Source organism: Chenopodium album, chromosome 13, assembly GCF_948465745.1.
Source record: "Chenopodium album chromosome 13, dcCheAlbu1.1, whole genome shotgun sequence".
NCBI classification, from domain to species: domain Eukaryota; kingdom Viridiplantae; phylum Streptophyta; class Magnoliopsida; order Caryophyllales; family Amaranthaceae; genus Chenopodium; species Chenopodium album.
The window spans coordinates 51,669,582-51,695,964 of NC_137846.1; the positions used below are offsets into that span (position 1 = coordinate 51,669,582).

At 35.6% G+C, this 26,383-nt stretch overlaps 3 protein-coding genes across 3 annotated transcripts; 2 read left to right on the forward strand and 1 right to left on the reverse strand.

The window, feature by feature from the left end:
* The first annotated feature begins 3,802 nt into the window (after nucleotides 1-3,802).
* Nucleotides 3,803-10,927, forward strand: LOC145574929 (microtubule-associated protein TORTIFOLIA1-like). The gene is made up of 6 exons (XM_081632815.1): nucleotides 3,803-4,767; nucleotides 5,330-5,521; nucleotides 7,653-7,746; nucleotides 7,887-8,488; nucleotides 8,568-9,419; nucleotides 10,358-10,927. The coding sequence occupies exons 1-6, from the start codon at nucleotides 4,063-4,065 to the stop codon at nucleotides 10,553-10,555; spliced, it is 2,643 nt and encodes an 880-aa protein (XP_081488941.1). The 5' UTR covers nucleotides 3,803-4,062; the 3' UTR covers nucleotides 10,556-10,927.
* On the reverse strand, nucleotides 10,646-14,308 carry LOC145575708 (putative serine/threonine-protein kinase PBL23). The gene is made up of 6 exons (XM_081633529.1): nucleotides 14,071-14,308; nucleotides 13,711-13,892; nucleotides 13,444-13,633; nucleotides 12,930-13,321; nucleotides 11,963-12,230; nucleotides 10,646-10,752 (listed from the first exon to the last, which is right to left on the reverse strand). The coding sequence occupies exons 1-6, from the start codon at nucleotides 14,306-14,308 to the stop codon at nucleotides 10,646-10,648; spliced, it is 1,377 nt and encodes a 458-aa protein (XP_081489655.1).
* Nucleotides 14,309-16,816: 2,508 nt separating this feature from the next.
* On the forward strand, nucleotides 16,817-19,441 carry LOC145575709 (putative disease resistance protein RGA3). The gene has a single exon (XM_081633530.1). The coding sequence runs from the start codon at nucleotides 16,817-16,819 to the stop codon at nucleotides 19,439-19,441; it is 2,625 nt and encodes an 874-aa protein (XP_081489656.1).
* The last annotated feature ends 6,942 nt before the right edge of the window (nucleotides 19,442-26,383 follow it).

The following is a 26,383-nucleotide window of genomic DNA, read 5'->3' on the forward strand; positions in this document are numbered from 1 at the left end:
ATTACACAATATTTTCCGATATCTCATATCTCTAACACCCTCCCGCAATCGTAACGGCAGTTTTACGAACGTTGCGATTGGAAATTCTTCAATTTGTTGAAGCCGAGATGCACACTCTTGTAATGTCTCCTTCAATTTTTTCGTCTTTTTCAATGATGAGAACGTTCATCTTTTCGAACTCATCTGTCATTAATCAAACAGGAACACCATTCTTTTCGAACCTGTAAATATAACAATTTTTGGTTTTTCTAGAGCAAAACCGAGCTCCAATCAAATATTAGTTTGTCAGAGTAAACCACACTCAAATTTCTTATTGGTCTTTCAGAGTAAACCACACTCAAATTGGTCTTTTAGAGTAAACCACACTGAAATCCAAAGGAGCAAAATCATGCTCGAATCAACTCACAAACCTTGTCTCACGGCACAAGGAGAATCAAATATATCTTGTCTCACGACACAAGAGAGCCGTTTTTTTTTTTTTTTATAAATATTGCGTCAAGCATAACGCTATTTAATGTCTTCATCTCCAAAGACGTGTTATAGTGGAGGAAGTCCACTCACATACTCCCACAAAAAAAAAAAAAAAAAAAAAAAAATTCACATACACATATGATTAACGTGTACCAACCCAAAGAATAAATAAAAATTTAAAGAGTATTAATATTGCATAGCGGAAGCAAAATTTTGAATCCCACCGGTGGGTTTAACAACTTTCTAACCCACCGGCAGGGGGGAAATTTTTGTGAGCGGTCCCAAGATTTAACCTGCTCTTGATACCATGACAAATTAGGGAGAAGAAATAGAATGAATAGCTTTTTTGTATTGCTTCATCATTATTCATCAATAGGCTGAGTATTTATACAAAACCTACGAACATAAGATAGGAAACAATATTCCTAAAAGATATATCCTAATGATATATTCTCTAAATAATATCTTAACATAAGATAATACTAAATATATTATTCTCTGAATGATATCTACGGAAAATATATTACACAATATTTTCCGATATCTCATATCTCTAACAGAAACACCTAGCTTTAGGGTTAACCACGCCCCTTAATTTCTATACTTTGTATTTTAATCTTAGGATTCTCGTTAAATATTTGGTGGCGAAGACGCCATAGTTTTATTGGGGATTTGGGGTTAGGCCAAGGTTTGTTGTGGTGCGGGTATTGTATGAGTGTAGGTGAATAATCTGCCATTGTTGTTGAGAAAATAAAAGGAGGAAGAACAAGGAAGCAAGTTGGACGCGATTCAAATTGGAAGCTAGTAAAATGGCAAAGAGACACCTTCAAAAGCACATATCTCTCAATCCAAAAAGTAATCTTTGGGCCAGGTGATTCTAGTTGGAGGTGACAACTTGTTTCAAGAGATTTCCAACGATATGTCATATGCTCAATTCCGATAAGATAAGGTTAGAGCTGTTTTACGAAGGATTGTCGAGGCCGGAGAAGTGGCATTAATGTGCCTTATATAACACTTATATGCCTAGTTCAGTGAAGATGTTTTTGCTTCCTATTTTCAGGTATGCTTATGAAGGCCGCTAATGATATTCCTTGTGGAATAATCTAGGATTTCATTAAGGTTACCTGATGTTGATTAATCTAACCAATTCAAGCAAATATGCAACTCCATTGAGATATTTTGTGAGATATAGAGTCTTGTATCTTCTTTATTATATATTTTGTTTATCCTTTGTGAAAACTAATAAGAAAATATCATCCCTTTCCTGTGGACGTAGGTCTAATTTGGCCAAACCACGTATATATCCATCATTTGTTCAACTCATTTATAGTCTACTTTTATTTTTCTCAAATTTACGCTTTACATATTGTTGTCTACGTTCCGCACATATCAAACACATTACTGGAATCAATTTATCCTCGTTTATTTACCAACAGGATGTTTATGCTTTTATTTTTTGCCATTAGACAAACACAAAACGTTTCTCATGTTGAGAAATTGGGGCTAGTCTTAGACAAGAGGTTTTTTTTTTTTTTTTTTTTTTTTTTTTTTTTTTTTTTTTAAAAAAAAAAGAATACCATTTTTTGAATGAAAATTTCGTTTATTCAGGGGTACTAACCCACACTCGCTTTTTGCCTGGTATAGTAACACCCATATTTTTATATGAACAGACTTATTCACCTCCATTTTTTGAATTTCAACTGCCACTTTTACTTTTCCATATCAATTCAACCACTACATAATTCAACCACCACCAAACAAAGCCTCTAAAAAATTCAACCAAACTACAACTGTTGTCGAGGCTCAAGGAAGCAGGATGTTGAGGATTCAGAAAAGCAAGGGGATCGATGCCAGCAAGTCGGTGATTTTTTTTTTTTTGTTCAACCATGAGAAGCGATTGGAGATCTTGGGAATCCAAGCAAGTTGGGATTTTCAGATCCCCGGGCAAGCATCTGAAAATTCCAGGCATTTCTAGGAACACCAAGAACTTTCGAATGTTTGGTTGGGGATTCAAAAATCCAAGGTGAACTTAATTTTAAAAAAGGTAATTATTAAACTTGGGAAAATACAAGTTAATAATCTTGATAAACATTAGTGTTCGCCAAAAGAAAACTAAAAAACTTGATAAATATTACTCTATAGTTGTTTATCAAATGATAACTTTGAAAATGAATGTCTAAATTTACATTTTTCATGGATAAAACTAGAGTCGACCCCCATTTATATCCTATATTAACAAAGTTCTGTGTTATATCCTCACAGATCTGATGTAGAGTGAGCAAATATTGTTAGAATATTACTCCCTCCATTTTTTTTTTTAAATGCATCACTTTGTTTTTTGCACTATTCACATACCATAGTTGACTTGATTTTTCATCTCTATAAAATAAATAAATGTTACTATATAATATACCATTAGATTCGTCATAATGTCTAGTTCAATAATATAATTTTGTTAAAATTTTTACTAATTAATTATTAAAGATATTAATGGTCAAAGTTGCATTTCGGTAAATGTGCCGGTCAAACTGATGCAAATAAAAGAAAACGGAGGGAGTATTATAGTTTCCCTTTGGTGATGATGTAGACTTATATTGTCATTATCACTCCGTCAAATAACGTATGTAAATGCTCCAAAGAGAAACCCACCTTCTCTCTTTGACTATGGAGGAACGAAGCAAAAAAAGATGAAGAACCACCTCTATCCCTTTGACAATGGAGGAACGAAGCTAAAAAGAGATGAAGTCTCTTAACCCTTTTATAATGAAGGAACAAAGCTAAAAAGAGATGAAGTCTCTTAACCCTTTTATAATGAAGGAACAAAGCCAAAAAGAGAAGACCTACCTCTCTCCTTCACAAGCATTCTCTCTCCTTTGCCTCATTAACTCCCGTCACGCCTATCATCCCGACTCGTCCCCATACTCAAACAACAAGTTGGTAGTCTCATACACTACCTTTTTGGCGGCTATTAAACGGAAACTCTAAGAAAATAATGAAGATATTCTTATACGAGTATTATCAAGTTTTGTTAAAATAAGGGTTTGTTCTTTTCCAGCTTAATTTTAGTTTAGTTTAGTTCAGCTTCAATCAGTTCAATCACTAATTTCTTTCTCTCAGAAAATATTCAATTTAGCTGCAATCAGCTCATTTGAGCTCCAATCAGTGCAGTTCAGTTCAATAAATCAGAATAGACTCTCCGGTATCAAATTTATCGTAATAATGCTAACATGGGATTTTAGTGGGATAACGTTTTGCCCAAAAATATGCCAATTTTGTCCCTTGGTAGTCACTATTCAGGCGAGAAACTCAAGCTAGAAGTCACGAAACTAATAATGACCCACACATCCAACATTTCAATTTCCCCTTCAAATCAGAGTAGTTCATACACTTCCGTCTTGCTAAAGTGACCCCAAAATTGTTCAAAATTCTTCAAAATTCAAAAAAAATCAAAGAAATTCAACAAATTCAAAAAACCCAAACACTCTCACTCCATTTCATCAATCTACCTAGATCTCATTTCCGCCATTAAAGCTCTGATTCCTGCTCAAATTCATTTACATTCTTCAAATTCCCAGAAAAAGTTAAACGAAAATGGGGTCTCAAGGACCCAAATCCTCGAAATCCACAAAACCCACAACAACAACACCAGCACAATCTACAGTACCACCATCTTCATCTTCTCTCTCTTCTCACTTAGCAATGGTGGAATTGAAGCAAAGAATCCTCAATTCAATCTCCAAGTTATCAGACAGAGATACCCACCAGATCGCCATTGAAGAGCTTGAAACCCTCATTCAAACCCTTCAAAACGACGCCGTTCCAATGCTGTTAAACTGTCTCTTCGATTCTTCTTCCTCCGACCAATCAAAACCCTCCGTTAAGAAGGAATCAATTCGCCTTCTTGCCGCCGTTTGTGGGTCCCACCCTGATTCAACTGGGACCCACTTAGTGAAGATCATTGCTCACATTGCTAAGAGGTTGAGGGACCCAGATTCTGGGGTTAGAGAAGCTTGTAAAGATGCAATTGGGAATTTATCTGGGATTTATATAAAAGGGGAGAATTCTGAAAATGGGGTTGTTTCTTTGTTTGTGAGGCCTTTGTTTGAGGCAATGGGGGAGAATAATAAAGGGGTTCAAGTTGGAGCTGCAATGTGTTTGGGGAGAGTGGTTGATTGTGCTGTCAATCCGCAGCTTTCGTCGTTTCAGAAGCTTTGTCCTAGGGTTTGCAAGTACTTGAATAGTCCTAATTTCTTTGCGAAGTCTGCTCTCTTGCCTGTTGTTTCTAGCTTGTCTCAGGTCCGGTTTTCGCCTTCGAATTTCGGATTTTTATTGTGTTTTGATTATGTACTTGATATGTTATGAGCTTGTGTTTGTGTGATTGATGATCAATGCTTTGATATTTGGCTAATCTTGTGGGAATTGTTAGTGTGCAATGATTTTAGGAGTTTTGTTGGGTTTGATATGATTGAAAAAGTTATGGATAGGAAAGAGCAAAAGATGAGGAAAGAGAAGAATTCATGTTAGTTTGTGTTCTATACTTCTAGTGGTTGGAATGGTTACGGAAGGACTAAATGGTTTTTGAAGATTGATGATGCTGTGATTTTTATATATCTAGGAGGGATGCATGTGAGCTGATCATCTAAAAATAGGATGAAGAGGGGGTATTGAGAGTCAAGAAAAGGGTGCAACCAAATGAGAAATTTTTGTATTTGTATAGCAAGTTGCAAAGATATCATATTAAGAATATGAACCAAGCCTGTGTTTCCTGTTTTGCTAGTTCGCATAGCAAATTTTAATTAATCTTTGTATTGTTCAAGCTGTTAATTTGTAATATCTTTGGTTGCAAACTCCTTTTCAGGTAGGGGCTATAACACCCGCAAACTTAGACCCTTTACTGAAAAGCATTCATGATTGCCTCGCTAGCACAGATTGGGCTACCCGCAAGGCTGCTGCTGAGGCATTGATAGCACTGGCACTGCATTCAACTGACTTGGTTAAAAATGGAGCATCGTCAACCTTGACTGCTTTAGAGGCTTGTCGCTTTGACAAGGTAGCTTCATTGAACATTTACTAAAATTGCATTACTATCCTTGTTTATGTGGCTTTTAGTGGTTAATTTGTGTTACTCTGGATTTTGGTGTCCACAATAATGGAATATCGACACAAGGTTTTTGTTGTGTTTTGTTTCACCTAACTGATATAATCATTGACACTCTTGCTTTGAGCTGGTAGTGGAATGTATCAATCAGCATAAACTATGTTTGATGATTATATTGGTAACGTGTCAGTTAAATTATATCCTTGCTTCATACCTAAATCCATAATTGGTACTACGAGTAATGGTTCTTGCTGACCAATACAAAAACTTATCATCTTCTTTATGTAATGTGTTTTGGATCATTTGTGCCAAAACAAGAATTAATTTTGGACAGGAATGCCCTATTTAGCCTTCAATGTGAATGCATGAGATGCAGGGAATGGTTATATATTGATTATGAAATAGATGACATTGAACGATTGCCTACTGGAAGTTGTTAAATAGAACTGATGATTGGTTTGGCACTGGGATCTGTTTAACTCATGTAAATTATGTATATATGAGGTGAACAAAGACTATCTGGCTTTTCGCTTACAAATTTATGATACCACCTGACCCTGAACCTTTCTCCCTTCTTTTATCTCTCATACTGGAACCTGGAACACTTGAATGCTATGTAACTGCTGGATCATAGTGGTTGCTTCCACCTTTTTTTTTTTTTACTAATTGATTGATTTATTGGTCCTTTTTTTTTTAGCTAGTTTAAAATCTTAGCTATAAGCCTATAACACCTGCAAGTGGTCCTTGCTGCTTGTGTAGTTTGAAAAGGTAAGTTGTAGGCGGTCTATTTCAGAGAGGTTGCCTATCTTTCTTCTTGACTGCTAGGATGAAACATTGCAGTAGTTGAAAATTACTGCTATAAAGTATTTTGTTTCTTTTGTTTTTGCAGCTATTGAAGTGAGTTTTTAATTTTTCTCTAGTTGTCATGTCAAGCTAGTTTGGAATGTCTGGATAAGTTGTTTCATGTTTTAAATTACATATAATTTATAATCTCATGATTGGATTTTCCATTAGATCCAACTTAATCAAGTGTTTAGGGAGGATATGAGTAATACAACTGTTGCATTTTTTTTTTTGGTGGAATCATGTTAAACATTAAGGGATTAAAAGCTTGGGGTGGTAACATAGTTACGAGCTCAAGTAGTTCGAGCCTAAATCATGAAATCCAATTTACTACTATTCTTTTAAGCTATGGTAATCATGAATCTATCTCTTCACTAATACTTTGAGGATTAGTATTAGTGAAGAGATAGATTCAATTTACTTTGTCCTATTTTACTTGCCCAATTTTCCTTTGTCCTATTTTACTTGCCCAATTTTCCTTTATGCGGTGTTTCAATTTACTTGCCCAATCTCTCGTTTTTGGAATTTTTTCTCTACTTTCTCTTGAGCTGGGTCCCATACTCTCTCTCTCTTTTCCCTCTTGTATCTGCTTATTCACTTGCATAAAATCCCGTGCAAATGGTCATGGTGCAAGTAATTAGGGACGGAAGGAGTATTGCATACAATTAACTCATATTCCCTTCGTTAAGGTTGGGGAGAAAGTTGGGAAATTTTTTGCCACAAAAGGAAAAAAACTGCAGAACTTGAAAGAATTAAATAGAACATCTCAAATCGGAAGAGCAAAGAACAAAAATAACGGAAATTTTTACTAAATTGATATATTTGAGCCTGGTCATGAGCTTTCCATGTCAAGCTTTGCTCCTTAATGGACATTATGCCAGCTTTTTACGGTATCCAGCTGAGAGCTTGAGTCAAATTCTGTAGAGCTGAGTTTTGACTGAGACAAGATCGAGTAGCTTATGAACAAGTTAAAGCCTAGGTTCCTCTCTCTCCTAATTGGATCAATGTTGCAATTGTTTCTGCACCGCAATTGTTTTGCTGTTGAATTCATTTTGTAGTGTTTGTAGCAGTGTTATGTAAGTTTTCTTTAATGAGATTTCACTGCATTCCGAATTTGACTCTATCCTTGTACCTTTATGTATATTTTTTTTTTTGCTCTTTTATAAGTTTTTGTATTTTTTAAAATCTTTTTTTTTTTTTTTTGTAACACACTGCCATCTATTTTATCTTATATGACCAGATTAAGCCAGTTAGAGAGAGCATGACAGAAGCGCTACAGCATTGGAAGAAGCTGTCAGGAAAGGCTGTAGATGTGGCCTCGGACGATAGGAAAGGTAAAAAAATTTCATTGTACAGTTTTTTGTCGTCTTTAAGTGATCCCATTTCTTTCATTGTAGTCTTAAAGTGATCACATTTTTTCATTGTGCTATTTTATGTGCTGATTACTTCTATCTGTTCTATGACAATTCTTTAGTCGCGGGAAATGATTTGCCAGATAATGATAAGCAGAAACATATGAAATCTGACCAGCGAAATGAAGAGTCTTCTCCCCGTGATTTGTCAAATAATGCCACATCATCTGATTCTGTTGGGAAAACAAAGAACGGGAACTATTCAGATAAAGCTGTTGGAATACTGAAGAAAAAGTTGCCTGCATTCTCTGATAAAAATTTGAATCCAGAATTCTTTCAAAAGCTTGAAAAAGGAGGTTCAGATGATTTGCCAGTAGAAGTTGTTGTTCCACGTAAATGTCTTAATCCCTCAAATGCTAATGGTGGAGAGGTAGAGATAAACTCAGGAGAAAACAAGGATAGCACAGATAAAATGCCTGCCAACATACCGTCTAGACAACGAGAAAATGATGGTTATATGCGAGTCAAATGTGTTGATGATGTGGTAAGTGGGAAAGATTTGAGACCTGGAACATCTGGCCTTGAAGATAGGGGTCTTAGTTTTTCTAAAGCCGATGGACAAACTGATGGATCTCTCATGAATGGTAAGGGAAATTGGCTGGCTATTCAGAGGCAGTTGCTGCAGTTAGAAAGACAACAGGCTCATGTGATGAATATGTTGCAGGTGCGTATTTTTATCTGCATATTTACTGTAGGTTATGGATCTGTTATAAACTTATGACTAAAGGTTATTTATATGTTAGGAGTTCATGGGTGGATCACACGACAGCATGGTAACTCTGGAGAATAGAGTACGGGGTCTGGAGAGGGTGGTTGAAGATATGGCTCATGATTTGTCCATATCATCAAGCAGGCGGGTTGGTAACTTTCGGTCAGGTTATGATGGATCTTCCAATCGTCCTGGCAGGTATAATGGCTACCTTGACTATGGAGGGAGGCTTCCATTTGGTGATCGGTTTACTGCTTCTGAAGGAGTGTCTCCAAGCATGAGGGGTAGGGCGGGACCTTGGAGATCTGAACATCAGGAGCCCTGGGACTTTCATTCATATGGTGCTTCTAAAAATGGTCAACCTGGTAATAGAAGAGATGCTGGCAGCAATTCTGTTGATGGCAGATCTCCAAGATCCGAGCATGAGAATGACCAGTTTAGTGCTCGTAGAGCTTGGGACAAAGGGACTGGAAATGTCAGACTTGGTGAAGGTCCCTCAGCAAGGAGTGTTTGGCAGGCTTCAAAGGATGAGGCTACGCTAGCCGCAATAAGAGGTGCTGGGGAAGACAGCACAACAGTAAGGCCAACAAGAGTAGCTGTCCGAGAACTGGAGGCAATGGGCTGTGACAATAATGAACCCGAACGTGATCCTGTTTGGACTTCTTGGAGCAATGCAATGGATGCTGTTCAAGTGGGTGATATGGATACGGCATATGCTGAGGTTGTATCAACAGGGGATGATTCTTTGCTTGTGAAGCTCATGGATAAATCTGGTCCTGTGTTTGATCAACTCTCCAATGAGGTGGCAGTTGAGGTTATGAATGCTATCATGCCATTCGTGGTGGAGCAGAACTTATATGATTTAAGTTTGTCTTGGGTTCAACAGGTATGGTTCAACCATTTCTTATATTGGCCCAATCTGAACTGCTTGTTTCTATATTCCACGTAAAAATCTTTTGCTTTTTCGATGCGATAGCGAGATTGATTGCTTGCTCCAATGGACATAAATATCTGTTGATAGATGTAGTATGGTGGTCTTCTCTGACTGTTTCCAAGTGTTTTGGTTAGAATTTGGTGATACTTTCCTAGTGCTAGAAACTGCTACTATCACTAGTACTATTCAAAATCAATGAGGATATTTAAGGATTGAGAAGAATAGTGGCAACAGAATGAGGTCATGAATGGGTGGAGAGAAGCTTGAATAGTGCAGTCACTGTTTTGTTGTTACTTTGGTGGTCTGCTCAGACACACATTTCTTGTACTTTTAAAGGGAATGTATGTCATCTAGTTGGGATAACTATGTTAATAAACAGCGGGGAATAATCTTGAATGTGGAGTTTTCTTAGGTCTTTAATGTGGAGTTTCTTAGGCCTTTAGAGGAGTAATTGTTGTTCCAATGTGTTGCTTGAGTACAGTATTTATTTCTGACAATGTGTTACAAATGGTGCATAACTTGGTTTTGAGGTTGGGGGTTTAATTGTCTTTAGGTCGGATGTATGATAGATAATGCCCAGTTGTGCAGCCAGAAAGTCACTTTTGCATAATCATTTAGTTTGATTTCAGGCAGTTTGGTTTTGATTTCTTCAACTTCTGTGTCTGGCTCATCTGTTTGCTATTCACTGTCTTCCTAGCTATACAGTAATCAATAACAAATGAATAAAGAGAGTTGGTGGAAAATGTTGTGTGCTCTTATTCTTAAAAAAAATGTGATGTGCTATCTGTCATTTGTTATTTTTTGATTTTGAACTTTTGCATTAGCAATGTCATCAAATTTCTCAGCATGAAATTTCCTTGTGCTAATTGCACATTGATTTTTCCCTGCAGTTGCTGGATTTGGTTGTTGAAAATGGACCCGACATATTTAATATTCCTATTGAAGTGAAGAGGGACCTTTTGTTTAGTCTGCATGATGCTTCTTCTTCTATAGAGCTCCCTGAGGAATGGGAAGGAGCAACTCCAGATCAACTCATGCTGCAATTGGCTTCAGCCTGGGACATTGATCTCCAACAACCTGGGAGCTAGTAGCTAAAATAAGTTGGTAATTTGCATGTAGTCAAACATGTGGGTATTCTACCTGGTCATTTCCCAAAATTCTTTTATGAAGTTTAGTGATTAGATGCCATCATCCAGCAAAATTTCACCTTGGCAAAAGAGCTTGAGGTACCCACTAAACCGGAAAGCTTGTATTTTACTATCAAGTTTATCAACCATTGATGTGACTGATTGCAATTTCCATATAGTCATATTAATATGCACCTATTGTATCTTTTCACTTCTTACTCGTAATTTTTGGTTTTTAAAATGCATATATTGTGTTGGTTATTGTATAACTCCATGAATGGTGTTCACAGTTCAATGATATAAGAAATTATCGTAAAAAAATTGTTTCTTGTATTGCATTTGTCATTCTGAAATTGTTTGTTTTGATCTTGTTCAAATGTCAAATGCCTTTTGATTTTCTGAATTCGGTCTGATCACTGATTCACTGATGTCCTTGAAATTACATTCTGTTTTCATCATTGATCAGCTCAACTTTTCTCATCATTAGATGCTTACTTATCCTTGTTTAGAAGTAGGTTGTTAGTTTCTGCTGCTGTTTCTTTGTTATATTATGATCCAGACATGGATACCTGGGTGGTAACTGGTAAATCTAAAGCTATTTATGAATTGTACTTTGTTTTAGGAGAATCTGTGCAGTTCAGGTGCTAATATAACTCCCTCCAGTTTCTTTTAATGTACCCAGTTACTGTAGATTATTATTTCTAGGAAAGGTGAGTGAATGTAAGAAAAATGTACATAAACTCATAAAGTAGAGAGAGTGCAAAAAAGTGGGTTAGTATTACAAAAAAGTGAATTAAGTAAGAGAAGGTGAAAAAGGTGTAATTATTGTAAAAAAGATGGTAAATTTTGATTGCCAAGAATAGAATAAAGGCCTTGTTTGGTTTGCTAAAAATTTTGTGGGAAGTCAAAATTCACATGAATTTCATTTTCACCCTCTTGTTTGGTTGACACAAAAAAGTGAAAATGGGGGCAATCAAAATTCATGGGAATTTTGACTTCCCGCAAAACATGGGAATTCACTTACCTTACCCCCCTTGGTAAGTTGAAATTCCCATGGAAATTTACTGCCTCCATTTTTAACCAAACAAATTTGTTGAATTCCCATGATTTTGATGATGGAATTTATTTCCCACAAATTGAAATTTCATGGGAATTTACACTTCCCTAATGAACCAAACGACCCTAAAGTATAAGTTGGCAACATCAAATAAGATGCCTTAAAATGGAAAGTGGGTACATCGATAGAAGACATTCAGGAAATTTCTGTACAATTGTAGATTTGTAGGCATTGTAGCATAACCTAAAAAATCTAGCACCTGAAGATGTCATTGTGTCAGCTTTTTTTTCCTTCTTTTGCTGTGCCGTTGCCTAGCTGGTCACTCTCTCCCCCATCTTTTGCTTCATCATCGTCATCTCCTTCTTCTTCATAATCCTCCAAGTTCACAGATTTTTCTGTAGATAGATATTCAAGTGCAATAACCACGTCACTGATGTAAGGGCGTGTGCTAGCTTCTTCTTGTAAACACATAGCTGCAATTCCTAGTGCTTGGTAGAGATTCTTCATTGGATAGTCACCCTCTAGTAAAGGGTCGGCCATTAAGTGAAACTTACTCTTGTCTTTGAACAAAGGCTGTGCCTGCAATCACAGAAATAGGTTGTGAATAATTTTCGCTCAGCTAGCTGGATAACAAGTTTGTAGCTGAAAAATTGATAGTAATTGTAATATTAGTTGAACTTTGCTGTAAGTTCATATAACATAAAAGGCTTTATACCAATAGATGCAGGGACCTATTTTTGGCAATTTAATGAAGATACATTTTTATTTTAAATGATATGCTAATTTGGATAGCTTTTCGTTATTATACTTGAATTCCAATAAAATTTGCAGAAAACTTGTTACTCAAGAACTTCAAACTATACTCTGTGGTATTTGACCTTAGTCAGTTACTAATAAATTAAAAGCTAGTTTTGAATTTTGATGCATTTCTTTGATGTATAACTTGTAGCATTGGTCGTAAGAATATAGCCTTTTGCTATTGTTTTCCTATCTCGTTAATCTCTTTGCTATTTCCTTGTGTGAATCCCTTTTTTTTTAGTGCAACGGGTGTCTATTGGTATGTCTAAGTTTCCCTCTTTCGAATAGCTAGATGTCTTTGCTGCTTCTATTAACTAATGAGGATTTACAACACATTGTTGTATGCTATACATAATGATAATTGCATTTGATAAAGATTCCAGTACTTGTTAGCCTGGCTCATCATCATTCCTAGATGATCTATAGCAGAGATTTATCAATAAAAATCACATCAAAGTAATGGTAATTATTTAACATTACCCAAAGCACTAGATTCTGCTCTTCACTTGATCTGTTAGTATCGATGACTCTCCTCCCGGAGATGATCTCAAGGAACACAACCCCGAAACTATAGACATCAGACTTTGTTGTCAGTTGGCCTGTTGATGCATATTCTGGGGCGCAGTAGCCATATGTTCCCATAACCCTTGTACTCACGTGGGTCTCGTTTCCTGTGGGGCCTAACTTTGCCAGGCCGAAATCTGAGAGCTTTGGGTTAAAATTTTTGTCTAGTAGTATGTTTGATGCTTTGAAGTCCCTGTAAATTACTGGCGGGTTGGCAATATCATGAAGGTACTCGAGACCTTTTGCTGCGCCTGCTGCAATCTTCATTCTGGTCTTCCAAGTTAACGGCTTCCTGTTTGGTTTTAGTTCTGTAAAAAAAGGGGAAGCCAACAAACAGAAGAAATAATTTGGTCGGTTGGATAGGGAAAGGCAGCAAGCCAGCAACATTAAACATTCATTCTATGGTTCAGAGTTCAGACATTGGCATTACCAAGAAGGTGATCCTCAAGGGATCCGTTTTCCATAAACTCGTACGCTAAAAGTCTTTGAGGGCCTTCAGCACAATATCCTACCAAATTCACAAGGTAAGGATTGTGAAGAAGGCTCAACATCAAAACTTCTACAAGGAACTCTTTGTTCCCTTGGAATCCATTTCTATCTAGCTGTTTTACTGCGACAACCTGAATATATTTTTTGTCATTTTCATTTCGTTGCTGAACAGATGCACAAAGAAGGGGCGGGATAGAAAATGTATTACCTGCTTTAAGCTGTCTACGTATCCCTTGTGAACCCTACCAAAGCCACCCTCGCCGAGTAAATTCTCAGATCTAAAGTTGTTAGTTGCATCACATAGTTCCCTATAGGTGAATATCTTGGCGGTGATGTTCCCCTTTCCGTATTTAGCTATCTCTTCTTGAATGTATCTGTGCCTGCTGCTGTCTGATACAGAAAGAAAGAAAGTTCATAGACCTTATTAGCACATTCACAAACTATGATTTCTGATACAATGCTTGTGACTGTGTTAGACATGCCCCAAAATTTCATAGCCCAAAATGTTCATGCCTAGCATAATCATGCATAACAGCAGAAAATTTATGAAAGAGAAGCCATTTATCACCTGTTTTGAAAGATATGTTTGCGAATGACAATTTGGATTTGACTAATAGGATGTCCTTGACGCTAGCCTTTAAAGAGGCCCTTATTGATGCCATTTTTGATGCTCTTTTACTTGCGATTGATGGCTTAACAACAGGTTCACCACCGGTTCCCTCCGTTTCATTTTGCTGCTCTTCTGCAGGTACCTCTTTCTCATCATTATTTTTGGCTAGTGTTCCGCAACATGAAAAACAACTCATTGCTAGACAATGTCAAACAATGTATGGTAATGGAAATTATTCTCCGAGTCATCAACCGCAATGTTGGTGATAGGTAACGGGAGGTGGCGGTGAACCCCCACAGATCCTTAGAGGGGGAAGGGAAGGGAAAGGATGGATCGAAAGGTTAAATTTCCGGTTTTCTCAGGGAAGAGAGAAGTTTTATTCCAGTAATTTTGTTGTTCTACTGGTTTCTTCCCCCTCTCTTCCCTCGTTCCGCCCCTTCCCCTAGTTTGTCCCAACTTTGCAAACCCATACAAAAATGGATTCTGGAAAAACCACTGCCCTGATTTTTTGCAAATTTGCAGAATTGGAAAATCAAAGGCCTAAATTTTCTCAAGGTAATTATTTTACTCTTACGTGTTTTTAACGGCTTTTCAAAGTGTTGGTTAGATAATAGAATGAATACAGTTGTTTGAGATTTTCATAAGCAAATTAGTTGGAAAATGAAAAGGTTGGATCTCATCTGATGTCTATATTTAGCATTTTTTTTTCTTTCTTCCTGATATTAGAAAATACATATTTAAAATAAATGCGTGAGAAAAAAGTGGCAGAACTTCCTTCGCCCTACATTACATACATTTTTTTTCCCTCTCTTTTTAATTTTTTTATGCCCCTCTCATAGGAGTAGAAGGAGAGCCTTCAACCCTTGAGCCGACCTTGATTCTCACATATATTTTCTTCTTGGTTTCTTATACTCCTTATTTTATAGGTTGATCTACCAGTCTTAAAATTGAACAGTTTTGTTTATGGCGTAACATATGCAAAATCTTGGACACTGTTGAAACTTGAAAGACCAATATTTTTACTCAGTATACCAAATTGGTCTTATTATGCATGACATGAAGCATTGAAACTGTTTTTAGCTGGGACTCCTTTCCTTCAGCTTGTAAAAATTTGTTCAAACAAAACAACTAAATATTTACTCAACAAGAAAGGATTACAAATTACAATGATGTTTCTTCTAATTAAAGTCGATTGTAAGCACGTTTAATTCATTAAAAGTCCATTAATGGATAATCAACTAGTTTACTTGATTAAAATTTTAAAAAGTTGGATTTACAAAAATATAGCTTTTAAGAAACTTATTTACGGTTTTGCATTGGAATGAAACTTATTTACGTAAATATAGTCCACGTAGGCTTGGAGATACATTTGGGGTAATTTTTTTCTTTAGTGACAAACCGCTACCTTAAGTAGCGGTTATAGTCCAAAACCGCTACTTGAGGTAGCGGTTTGTCATTAGTACTCTAAGTAAAGAGACATTTAATTAATCTATGAAGGGTAAAACCGCTACCTCAAGTAGCGGTTTTAGTAGTAGCGGTTTTACTTTGAAAAATAAAAAAATAAAATAAAAACTTATCCGAGCCTACGTGGACAGTTATTTCGTAATTAAGTTTCATTCCGACGCAAAAGTGTAAATAAGTTTTAAAATAACCATACTTTCGTAAATCATCCCTAAAGAATTAGGATCAAATTCCATTTACATTATTTGTTCTCATGACTCTCGCTACACCTAAAATAAAAACGTATTGAAAATATATTATGCGTGTAAGTACATACATGAGTTCCCAAGTGATGTAATAAAGTACATACACTCATACAGGAGCTTGATATTTACATTGGATCTTGAATTTTACATAGAAAAATTCCTTTTTTTTTTGAGGGCTTTGGTCTTTTTTGTAGGATTATTATTCTATAAATGTGATTAATCTTATTGGTTTTATTATTCCCACATAAATTAAACATTCAAACAGGTGATATGGTCAACTGTGGTTGGCTGGTAGTCTAGTAGACTTGACGACTGGTACCAATGCCGTTGATTTTATTTTTGGTTTATAAGGCACTACAAATTTCTGAAATTTCGTCGGTAGAAATATATGGCTTTGCGTCATTGTTGGCCAACCCATTTTAGGTACTACAATCCAAAATAAGTTAGACTTGACATCAATTTGTATTTGATGCAAATGTCGACTACTTTAATTGGTTCATATCATGAAGGTTTTTTGAGATATTATACCAACAAATAAAAACCAAAATTGCTTAGAATGCTTACATAAGTAATTATCCCACATAAATCTTAATAAAAATTGTAGTGGATTTGTTTCATACCTATCAATTAATTTAAATAATATTTGGATTAGTCACTAATTGTCTGTTGATGCAGTGGTGATTGGGACTGCACTTAATGGGGAGAAACACATGTTCGATCCTCTGCAACAACAATTGAGAGGGGACTAGAATCTAACCACTCAGAACTGATTCCCAAATTCGAATTAGTGCTAAGAGTGGGAAAAAAAAGAAATAAAATGTAAGCAACTTTTGTTGACTTTGAAGAACAATGACTCTTGCTGCTCTTTGAGATAAAGAAGATAGTGTCAAGATCCATGAATCCCGATGAAATCATATTCAGACCTCTGTAACATCCTCAGCTTCTTCTAAAAAATCCTTGAATCCTCGGCTTCTAACTTATTCTTCTGTATCATTAAAATGTCAGAAGCACTTCTGTGGGCTGTCACAAAAACAATTCTAGGACACATTGCTTCTTTTGCAGGTGATCTTACCTGCAGTTATGCTACTGAAGGGATTTTAGCAGCACAACGTGTTCGAAACGATTTGAAGAAGATCGAGAACAAGGTGATTGCTATTCGTGCTGTCCTGCATGATGCAGAGAAAAAACAGTATGACAGTGAAGCCATCAGAATCTGGTTGAAAGATCTTAAAACTGTTGTTTATGATATTGATGATCTCTTGGATGAAGTTGGGACTGATTTATTGCGGCGTAGAGTTAACAAAGGTCATGCTCTTCAGCAAGTCAGGTACTATCTTTCATCTTCAAATCCTGTTTTGAGTCATTTTTGTTGGAGTCAAAAGATTAGGGACCTTTTACATAGTTTTGATGACATAGCTGCTAATAGAAGGGATCTTGGGTTGGATGATCATTATCTTGTCGAAACACATGGTATTGAGAGGAATCCCTTAGATGCATTTGCTTATGTGAAGAAAACAGAAATCATTGGTAGGGATGAAGCTAAATGTGAAATTGTTAGATGTTTAGCAAGTAGTTGTGTAGGAGATGCTAGTAGGGTGGTTGTGCTTCCCATAGTTGGATTGGGAGGGATTGGGAAAACGGCGTTGGCTAAGCTTGTTTTCAATGATGAGTGGGTTACTAAGAACTTTGATGTAAAATTGTGGGCTTGTGTCTCAGAAAATTTTGATCTGCAAAAGACAATTGAAGAAATTTTGAGTTCTGTTAGTAATGAAAACAACGCAAACCTCAGCATAAGACAGTTACATGAAAGACTTTCTGAGATATTAGATAGTCGAAAATATTTTCTTGTGCTTGATGATGTGTGGATTGAGGACATCAAAGTATGGCGAGACTTGGAAAATTTGTTAGCTATAGGGGGAAAGGGGAGTGTGATTTTGGTCACTACGCGAAGTGAAATGGTAGCATCTGTAGTTGGAAATGTTGAGCCATATTGTTTAGATAGTCTTTCTAATGATGTTTGTTGGTCCATATTCAAGCATTTGGCATTTAAGAGTGGTGAAGAGGAAAGATATCCTAATCTTGTTAGAATTGGGAAGAACATTGCTGTCAAGTGTGGCGGGGTTCCTCTAGCTGTCAAGGTACTTGCGAGTTTGTTACGTAGTGAGAGAGATGAAAAAGAATGGAGGCGGATTGCTGACAAAAATAACCTTGTGAACCTACATCCACAACACAATGACATCAAACAAGCTCTGAAAGTGAGCTATAACAAACTCCCATCTCATTTGAAAGCGTGTTTTGCTTATTGTTCTTTGTTTGTGAAGGATAAGAAGCTTAATCCACCAATAGTATCATGTTTGTGGAGTGCACTTGGCCTTCTGCAAGGGGGATTCAACGACGAAGAGTTGGAATCAGTCGGATACAAGTACTGTGAAGAACTGTTGTCAAGATCTCTTCTTCAGGATGCATTTATTGTGTTTACTGAAACTGTAAGTGAATTTAGAATGCATGATCTATTCCATGATTTGGCAACTGATATTGTTGGCCAAGAGATAGCTGTTGTAACTAGCAATCAGCTTAACGTGTCAGAGATATGCAGACATATAGTATGGGGGTATGATGGAGGTGAAGTCTTGTCAGACAAGGGTGTTCCGAAAGAGCTACTCAGAGCCAAAAAGGCTCGAACATTCAGATTTAGCTATGCAATGGGTTATATTAGCAGGTCATTTATTGAAGGTATTATACACAACTTTACACACTTGCGCGTATTAGATTTTCACCAGAGTAGTTTTGAGGAGTTGCCGAGGTCAATTGGGAACCTGAAGCATCTCAGATATCTTGACCTGTCATATAATCCTGTCATCAAATTTCTTCCAAGTTCAATTTGCAAGTTATTGAATCTACAGTCTTTGTTTCTTCCTGGTTGTGAGATGTTACAAGAGCTACCTAGGAATATCGATCAGTTGGTAAGCCTAAGGTACTTGTCTGTGACTACAAACCAAGAGAGCTTAACTAGCACCAAATTATGTGGCTTAAGTACTTTGGGGAGACTAGAATTGTATTCATGTAAAAGGCTAACATCACTATGGAATGGATCGTCTATTCAATTCCATACATCCCTGCTAGAACTTCACATCGTAAACTGTCCTACATTGACTTGTCTTCCGGATAGCATGAAACACCTTGTTTCCCTCGAGACATTAGTCATCCGTGATTGTCAAGAGATCGATTTGGAGAAAGGAAGCAACCTGTGTGGGCTTCAAAGCCTTCGAACCTTGGAAATTACCGGGGTTACAAAGCTAAAACATTTGCCTGATGGAATCCAATCTGCTGCAAACTCTCTTCAATATCTCTGGATTGATAGCTGTATAAGTTTAACAATGCTTCCAAATTGGTTGCAGATTTTCACCTCCCTTAGAAAAATTCAAATATACAGTTGCATAAATTTAGTAGCTATACCCGAGGGATTCAGTCAGCTGAATTGCTTGCAGAAGCTACTGATTAAGAACTGCCCCCATCTCAGTAAAAGATGTGCAAAATATACAGGCGTAGATTACTCTCATATTTCACATGTACCTGAAGTTATCCTTGATGAAATCCACATCAATGGATTTGATTCCGTCTGAATCAGGTTCTAATTCTAGTCTCATTGTTTTCATTAAGCTCATTGCATACTTTAGACTCCTTTTGTGTTGTGCGTACTTTGAATGATCAGAATGCAGATCAGAGTCATTCTGCAACCATGATCTACTCCTTTCACTGCACTTTGTTGTGTGAACTGGTGTATCAGATGATAGTTTATGATTCGAAAGGCTGGATCATGGTGTATTTGTATCAAGAAGTTTTATGTATTCACATATAACAATTAAGTATCGTGAAAAGTAATGTGGATTTAGTTTATGATTTTTCAATCAACTTTGAATTGGATTGTTAAAGTGGAAACCCTTGAGGCAGAGTAAAACACTCATTAGACCGAGGTTGATCAACTCAAACTAGTCCAATTAATCGTACAATACACATAACTTAAAATGGAAACTTTTCTTAAAACTTAAATGATAAACATCGAAGTGATCGAGGTTGTAATACAATTAATGAAAAAAGTATAGGTAAAATGGTAGTAGCAGAGTTGCTTGATATATCTTAGAGACAAAAACCTATGCCGCCTACAGCAACACCGGCTAGATCATCAGAAGTGATGCAACTTAGTCCTTCACAGCAAGTGTATGGACCTCCTCCAGGACATAGTTGGCCTTTAGCTTGACATGATGGAACTGAAGACGACGGCCTTAAACCTTCTGATGTTGGAACTGAAAGCAAAGCATGATTCATAACAAGTCATAATTTAGATTACATATTAAAAAAATGAATAATGTAATAGGAGCTATATGTAGATATATATGTGAAATAACACTTGAATACATTACTATGTATTTCATGAACTAAACTGATGGTTTTAGAGAGGAGAAACCTGATGTAGTAAGCAAAAGAATCGCGAACATCATAGCCATAACAGAGCATTTTATGTATACACTAGCCATTTGGATGTGTTTTAAGGATGAATAGATCAGAGTATGTGAAAATGCACTTCAAATTTACTCACTATTTTGTTGAATGTTGATATGATTAAAGGGTTCATCCAATATTGGGTATTTATAACAATTCATTTTACGTCATGTTATGATCAGTTGTAATATTAAATTGCATCATTATCTTCATCTTTGAGGGCTATGATTACTGCTATGTACATTTGAAGCATATACATGACAACTAATTGCCAATCAGTTAATTTTAATTAATTTAATAATCTAATGGATTATTAAGATGCATGAATTTCATGCTGTTGCCATGTCTTTTGGATTTTGTTGGACTTTATTGAGATCTCCAGAAAAGATTAAGATAAGGAAAAAAAAATCATAATATTAGATGTCTCCTGTCTCAAAAGTAAATCAACTTAGGAATGAAAATAAAAAGAAATTTCTAACATGTAATCCCCTCTAAAGGGGGCGTTTGGTATACTAATTTTAGATGTTGGAAACGGATTCAATTATGTGTTTCCATTTCTAGTTGTTTGGTATGGGTTAAAAGTAACAAATACCATTTTCAAAGGGTAGCAAAATCCCCTAATTTGTTACCCTTGACAAACTAGTGGAAACAAAATACGTTTCCTTACTCAATCACAATGTACTCAAATTGTTTCCATTCCACTAGGATACCAAACATATCGTAAAGGTAACGTTTATCATTACCCTTTCCCCTATTTATTTGGATCCTTTCCATTTCATTTACGATGCTTATACCAAAAGTTCAAACTCAATTACTATAAACTCTTGTTTGGGATAATGGGTTGGTGTGTAAGAAAAAAGTAAAAAGGTGGGTGAGTGTAAGAAAAATGAAAAGGTGGATGAATATCATAAAACGTTTAAAAGGGTGTAAACTGTAAATAGTGTGGGAGTAGTAAGGATAAGATAGTAAAAGGAGTTTTTAAAAATATATAAATCTTACTAAAAGCGCATATGAAATGAGACAATATGTCATTATTAGGCTAATAGTACTATTGTATAATTGAAATTCGAAACGACTCAAAATAAAAAGAGATAAGTCAAACTGTTGGAAACAGCTAGAAGGGGGAATTCATTTCCCCAATTGGCATTAGTATAAAAAATGTACTAAAAAAGGCTAAGAATATAGCCAAACACATTTTAAAAACCTTTCAATTAAACACCCCTTACATGCAAAGCATAACCAAGTATCCCAAAATGATCATATACAATCATGGCCTAACAAATTTCTTAATTATTAATTAGAATACAATATGAATTAAATAAATCAATTAATTTGGTCATGAGATATTGTGAATCATGAGATCAAAAGACATGGAAGCACGCAACAAACACGAAAATGGCAAGTCACTAGGAGCACCTGCGCAAGCTGTATATGCCAATTATAGAAATCAATCTAACACCTACCACAAAGTGAAGACATTACAATAAGTTACCACACAAATATACTAATATAAATAAATATTTTTAGCGTGTTAGGGAGTACTATAAATATTGAAACGGTGAGCCGAAGAAGCAGCAACAAACATTAGAATCAAATACATAGTACATACAACAGTACTTAGCATCTTAGATCACACAAATGGGGAAAGCTTCTTCCATCAACTTCGTTGTCGCGGCCATTATGTTAATGGCTTGCATACATACTATATCAGGTACGTATCACCATTTTACCTTAATATACTCATCATATACTCTTGAGAACTTGGTGTCTCAAGTTTTTGATCGAATACATAAGCTGTTCTTGCTCCTTAGCTTAGCTTACCTCTCTATTCTCTATGAGTTTGATGTTTTAAATGTTATTATTTTCGTGTACTTTTAATTCATCACATGAATACAAATAAATTACTCCGATTCCTCTAGCTATTCCTTTAATTTTTGTTTTTACGATTTGACCATTTTTCTATCATATAAAGATTCCAAATGTTAAAAACAATGCAAATATGGATGGAGAGAGAACCAACAATAGCTGGTTCCTATACGCGTCTGTATGGTGCAATGTACAGTCGTTTTGTAGGAAAGAACATGATATATAAAAGTAATGAACATATAGTTATAGTGAAAAGAACATATTATTAAAATGTAATGAACATATATCTAGAGTAAAAATAACATAATATCAAAATATAATGAACATATACCTAGAGTGAAAAGAACATATTTGCACCAAAAAAATAAATGAAAAGAACATATGTTTATTTTCTTTGATAGTCAGTGTAATGTACTTTATTTGCGACATAATGTTCATTGCTTAATGTGAAATGTTTATTGAATTTTGACTTCAAATTAGGGTGGTTATATATAGATAATGTTTATTATTATGTTTATTATGTTCTTTATTAATATTACAAATGTTCTTTAGATATAAAAATATATAAAATTGGATATTTGTTACAAAACAACTATAGGTTCTTTACAAAATAATTGTATGCTCTTTACAAAATAGTTACATGTTCTTTTTTGCAATTTTTAGCTGTACCAAGCAAGGTATAGCCGTCTGGACCTTAAAATTTTCAAGAGAAAACTACTTTCATTTCACAATAGATGCATTGTTATGACATTTTTATATTAATTTTAACAACATTTTTTACATATATAAAAGTTAAATATTTATATGTAATATATAGTTGGATATGATTGGTTTCATTATATATTTCAAAGTATGATTAATTTTAAAATTTTTAATTAATTATTGTATATATTAATTGATGGTCAAAGTGGCTTAATTTGTTAGAAAGTATAAAGGGAAATTATACCATATAACCTTGCATTTTATGCGTGTTTATCTTGTATAATCCTTACTTTTATACTACTGCATGAGGTAACCTTAAACTGGATGAAAAAGATAACTCCGTGAATTAATTTCATAATTTGACTTAACTATTTTGTGAATTTTTTTCATGATTTTGAACTAAATTGAAGCGTCTAAAGTAGTATAGTGTCCTACCCATACATGTTCGAGAGGGCCTGAAACAAATATTATTTAAGGTGAAATGAAGAGTCTGAATAACATATATATATACAAGTAAATATATAAGGTTTGATTTCATGTTTTCAGTACTTCCAGTTCCAACCTTGGCAGCAAATTACAAGTCTGTCAGATACTATGAGCAGCCACCACCACCAAGGCCGTCGCCAATGTGTAGGAACGTAACCGAACTGTGCTTAGCTTACGGTGATTACACTTGTTGCAAAGGATTAAATTGCATTTTGGGAGATCCAATCCTTCCTGCTGGTGTAGGTTCATGTTTACCTTTAGGCGAACAACCACCATCAACTGATGAGTGTCGAAGAATTAATCATCTATGTGAGCCTTACGGTCAGTATAAATGTTGTGACGGAATGAGCTGCGTCGATACTCGTACGCTGTCTCCTGTTGCTGGTGTTAACACCCAAGAGCTTGAGCTTCCACCTGGTGTTGGAGTTTGCGAGCCCTTAAAGTTGTAAATATTGTTATGCCTCTCTATCCTAGCTTATTATTTCAGCAAGTTTGCGTTTATTGTTTTCATTGAATTTCTTTTAATTTGCTTTTTTAATTGTATCATTTGATTTTTTTTTTGAAGCAGTATCATTTGATTTATTATTGTTTTTTAAACATTAAAGTATTACTTCGTTTGCAACATTTAGATTTGATCTCTAGCTAAAAACTTAATTTTGGTTTGATTAATACTCTCTTCGTTTTTTTTAAGTGCCCCATACCATTGAGCACATAGTTTTAGGCAAAAGAATTTAAAAAATTTAAAAAAGTAAGAGAGAAATATGAACGAGGACAACTAGAAACAATATGGGAGGGACAAAATATTATTAGTATAAAATAGTAGTGGGTGGGAAAGGAAGAAGAGAGGAATTAAATAGGAAAAATTGAAAAGAATAATCCCACCTTTCGCCCATCTGCTCAAAATAATCCCACCTTGTCAAATTCCAGAAATAATCCTACCTTGTAACTCCATCTTCCCAAAATGAACCTTTTACCAGTTTATGAAATTAGTAACCCGTTTTAGAAGGTGACTTACACTTGTCACCTTCTAATTTGTCCTAATTTTAAATAATTAAAAAAAAACAAAACAATTAAAAATAAAAAAAAACTCCCAGCCCCATGACCACCCTATTCATCGCCACCATCGCCACCATTACAACCCCCTGCCGCCACCTCTTTATCACCACCATCACAACCCCCTGACGTCGGAAAAGCTAGACCAACCGTACCGCCGGTAGAACAGCCAGCCACCTTCCTTGATTCCATCCCCTTCTCCGATTCCCTCCCCTTCTCCGTTCCCCCTTCCACTTCCCCTTCTCAGATTCCCTCCCCTTCTCCCTTCTCCTTCCACTTCCCCTTCCCTGATTCCCATGGCAACGTTGTGTGAAGTAATTCGTCGTCGGGCCCATGGCAGCGGTGATCGAGTTCTGGCCGGACATGGACATGGTTGCCGAGAAACTCCGATTCGAACGAAGTTTCTAATTCAGGTGGGTTTCGATTAGAAGATTAAGAGGGGAATTGGACATGGCAGCCCCTTCTCTGACAATTTGGGGTGGGGACTAAACCTCGGAGCTTGACAAAACGGAATCAATGGCGGTTGAAATCTTGGGTTAGGTGGGCTTGGCTCAGGTGGCGTGGCGGGGCGGTGCTGCATCTTAGGTGGGCGTGGCTCAGGTGGCTGGGATGGGCTTGCATCGTGGGATGATGGTGATGGTGGGAACTGGGAAGGTGGTTAGTTTAGTGGTGAATTGGTGATGGTCAAGGTGGTTGAAAGAAGAGGGGGAGGTGGAAAATGGTGGGGGATAGGCAGTGCCAATGGTGGGGTGGGGTGGGGTGGGTTAGGGGGTTTGGGATTTTTTTTTCTTTTTCCTTTGTTTTATTTATTAAAAAAAAAAAACAAAAAATTTACCTGTTTAAACGGTTGTAGGTAAAAAGGTTCATTTTGAGCAGATGGGGTGTTAAGGTGGGATTATTTCTGGAATTCGAAATGGTGGGATTATTTTGAGCAGATGGGCGAAAGGTGGGATTATTCTTTTCAATTTTTCCAATTAAATAATATAAGTAGTATTATTCTCTCTGACCCATAATACATGAGACAACGTTGGACCTTTTTTTCACTATTCATACAATCGGTTTGACCATTATTTTTGTACTAACATAATTATATTTTATCAAAAAATATGTTGATAGATGTGTTTTAATTAATATAAATAAAGTTTCATGATCTAATTTTAAAAATAATTTTTATTAATATTTAATTATATAAAAATAAAGTAAAACTAGTGCATTGACATATGTGCAATGTTTGATTGTGTCATATATTAAGTGATAAAGAGAGTATAATGTAAGTAGAGTTTCCACTTTTGGTAATGGGACACTTTAAAAAAAGCAGACTAGTACACTAAGTAAATAGAATGGGTTGATGTTTTTTAATTCATCAGAAGACTTAAAACCATAAAATCAAATGTTTGTTTGACCATTTCATCTTCAGAGTAATTGGCTATATATATTATTTATAATCAAACATAAGCGTTGATGTTGTACATAGTCAAAAACAGGAACATGAAAAGAAAATAGGGAAGTAAGCAATAAAAAGAAGGTTAGTTGTTTCCAGGGGCGGAGCCAGGATTTTTAAGCTAGGGGGGCCGATAATAAATTTTTTCTAACAAATTTTTTCTAAATCGCAATTTATGAATTTTCTATTAAAAAAACTTTCAATAATAGATTACATGTTAAAATTATTGGCAACCTATTTTCCTATGTACAAAATTGGTATAATTCCACTTGTTGACTATCAACCACTCACTTTAAAAATTAAGAGTTTTTTTTTTTCATGATTATAATAATCATATCGTCCAAAAAAAAGGTGAATCTCTAAAGAAACTATTACTAAATAATTAGATATAAGTAAAAAATTTAAATTTTTATACAATTAAGGTGGTAACTTGAATTATAATATAATAAATGTGGTAATTTATAAAACAAAATAAAAATTACCGGAGTGAATACAAGTAGAAGATTGAAGAATAAAA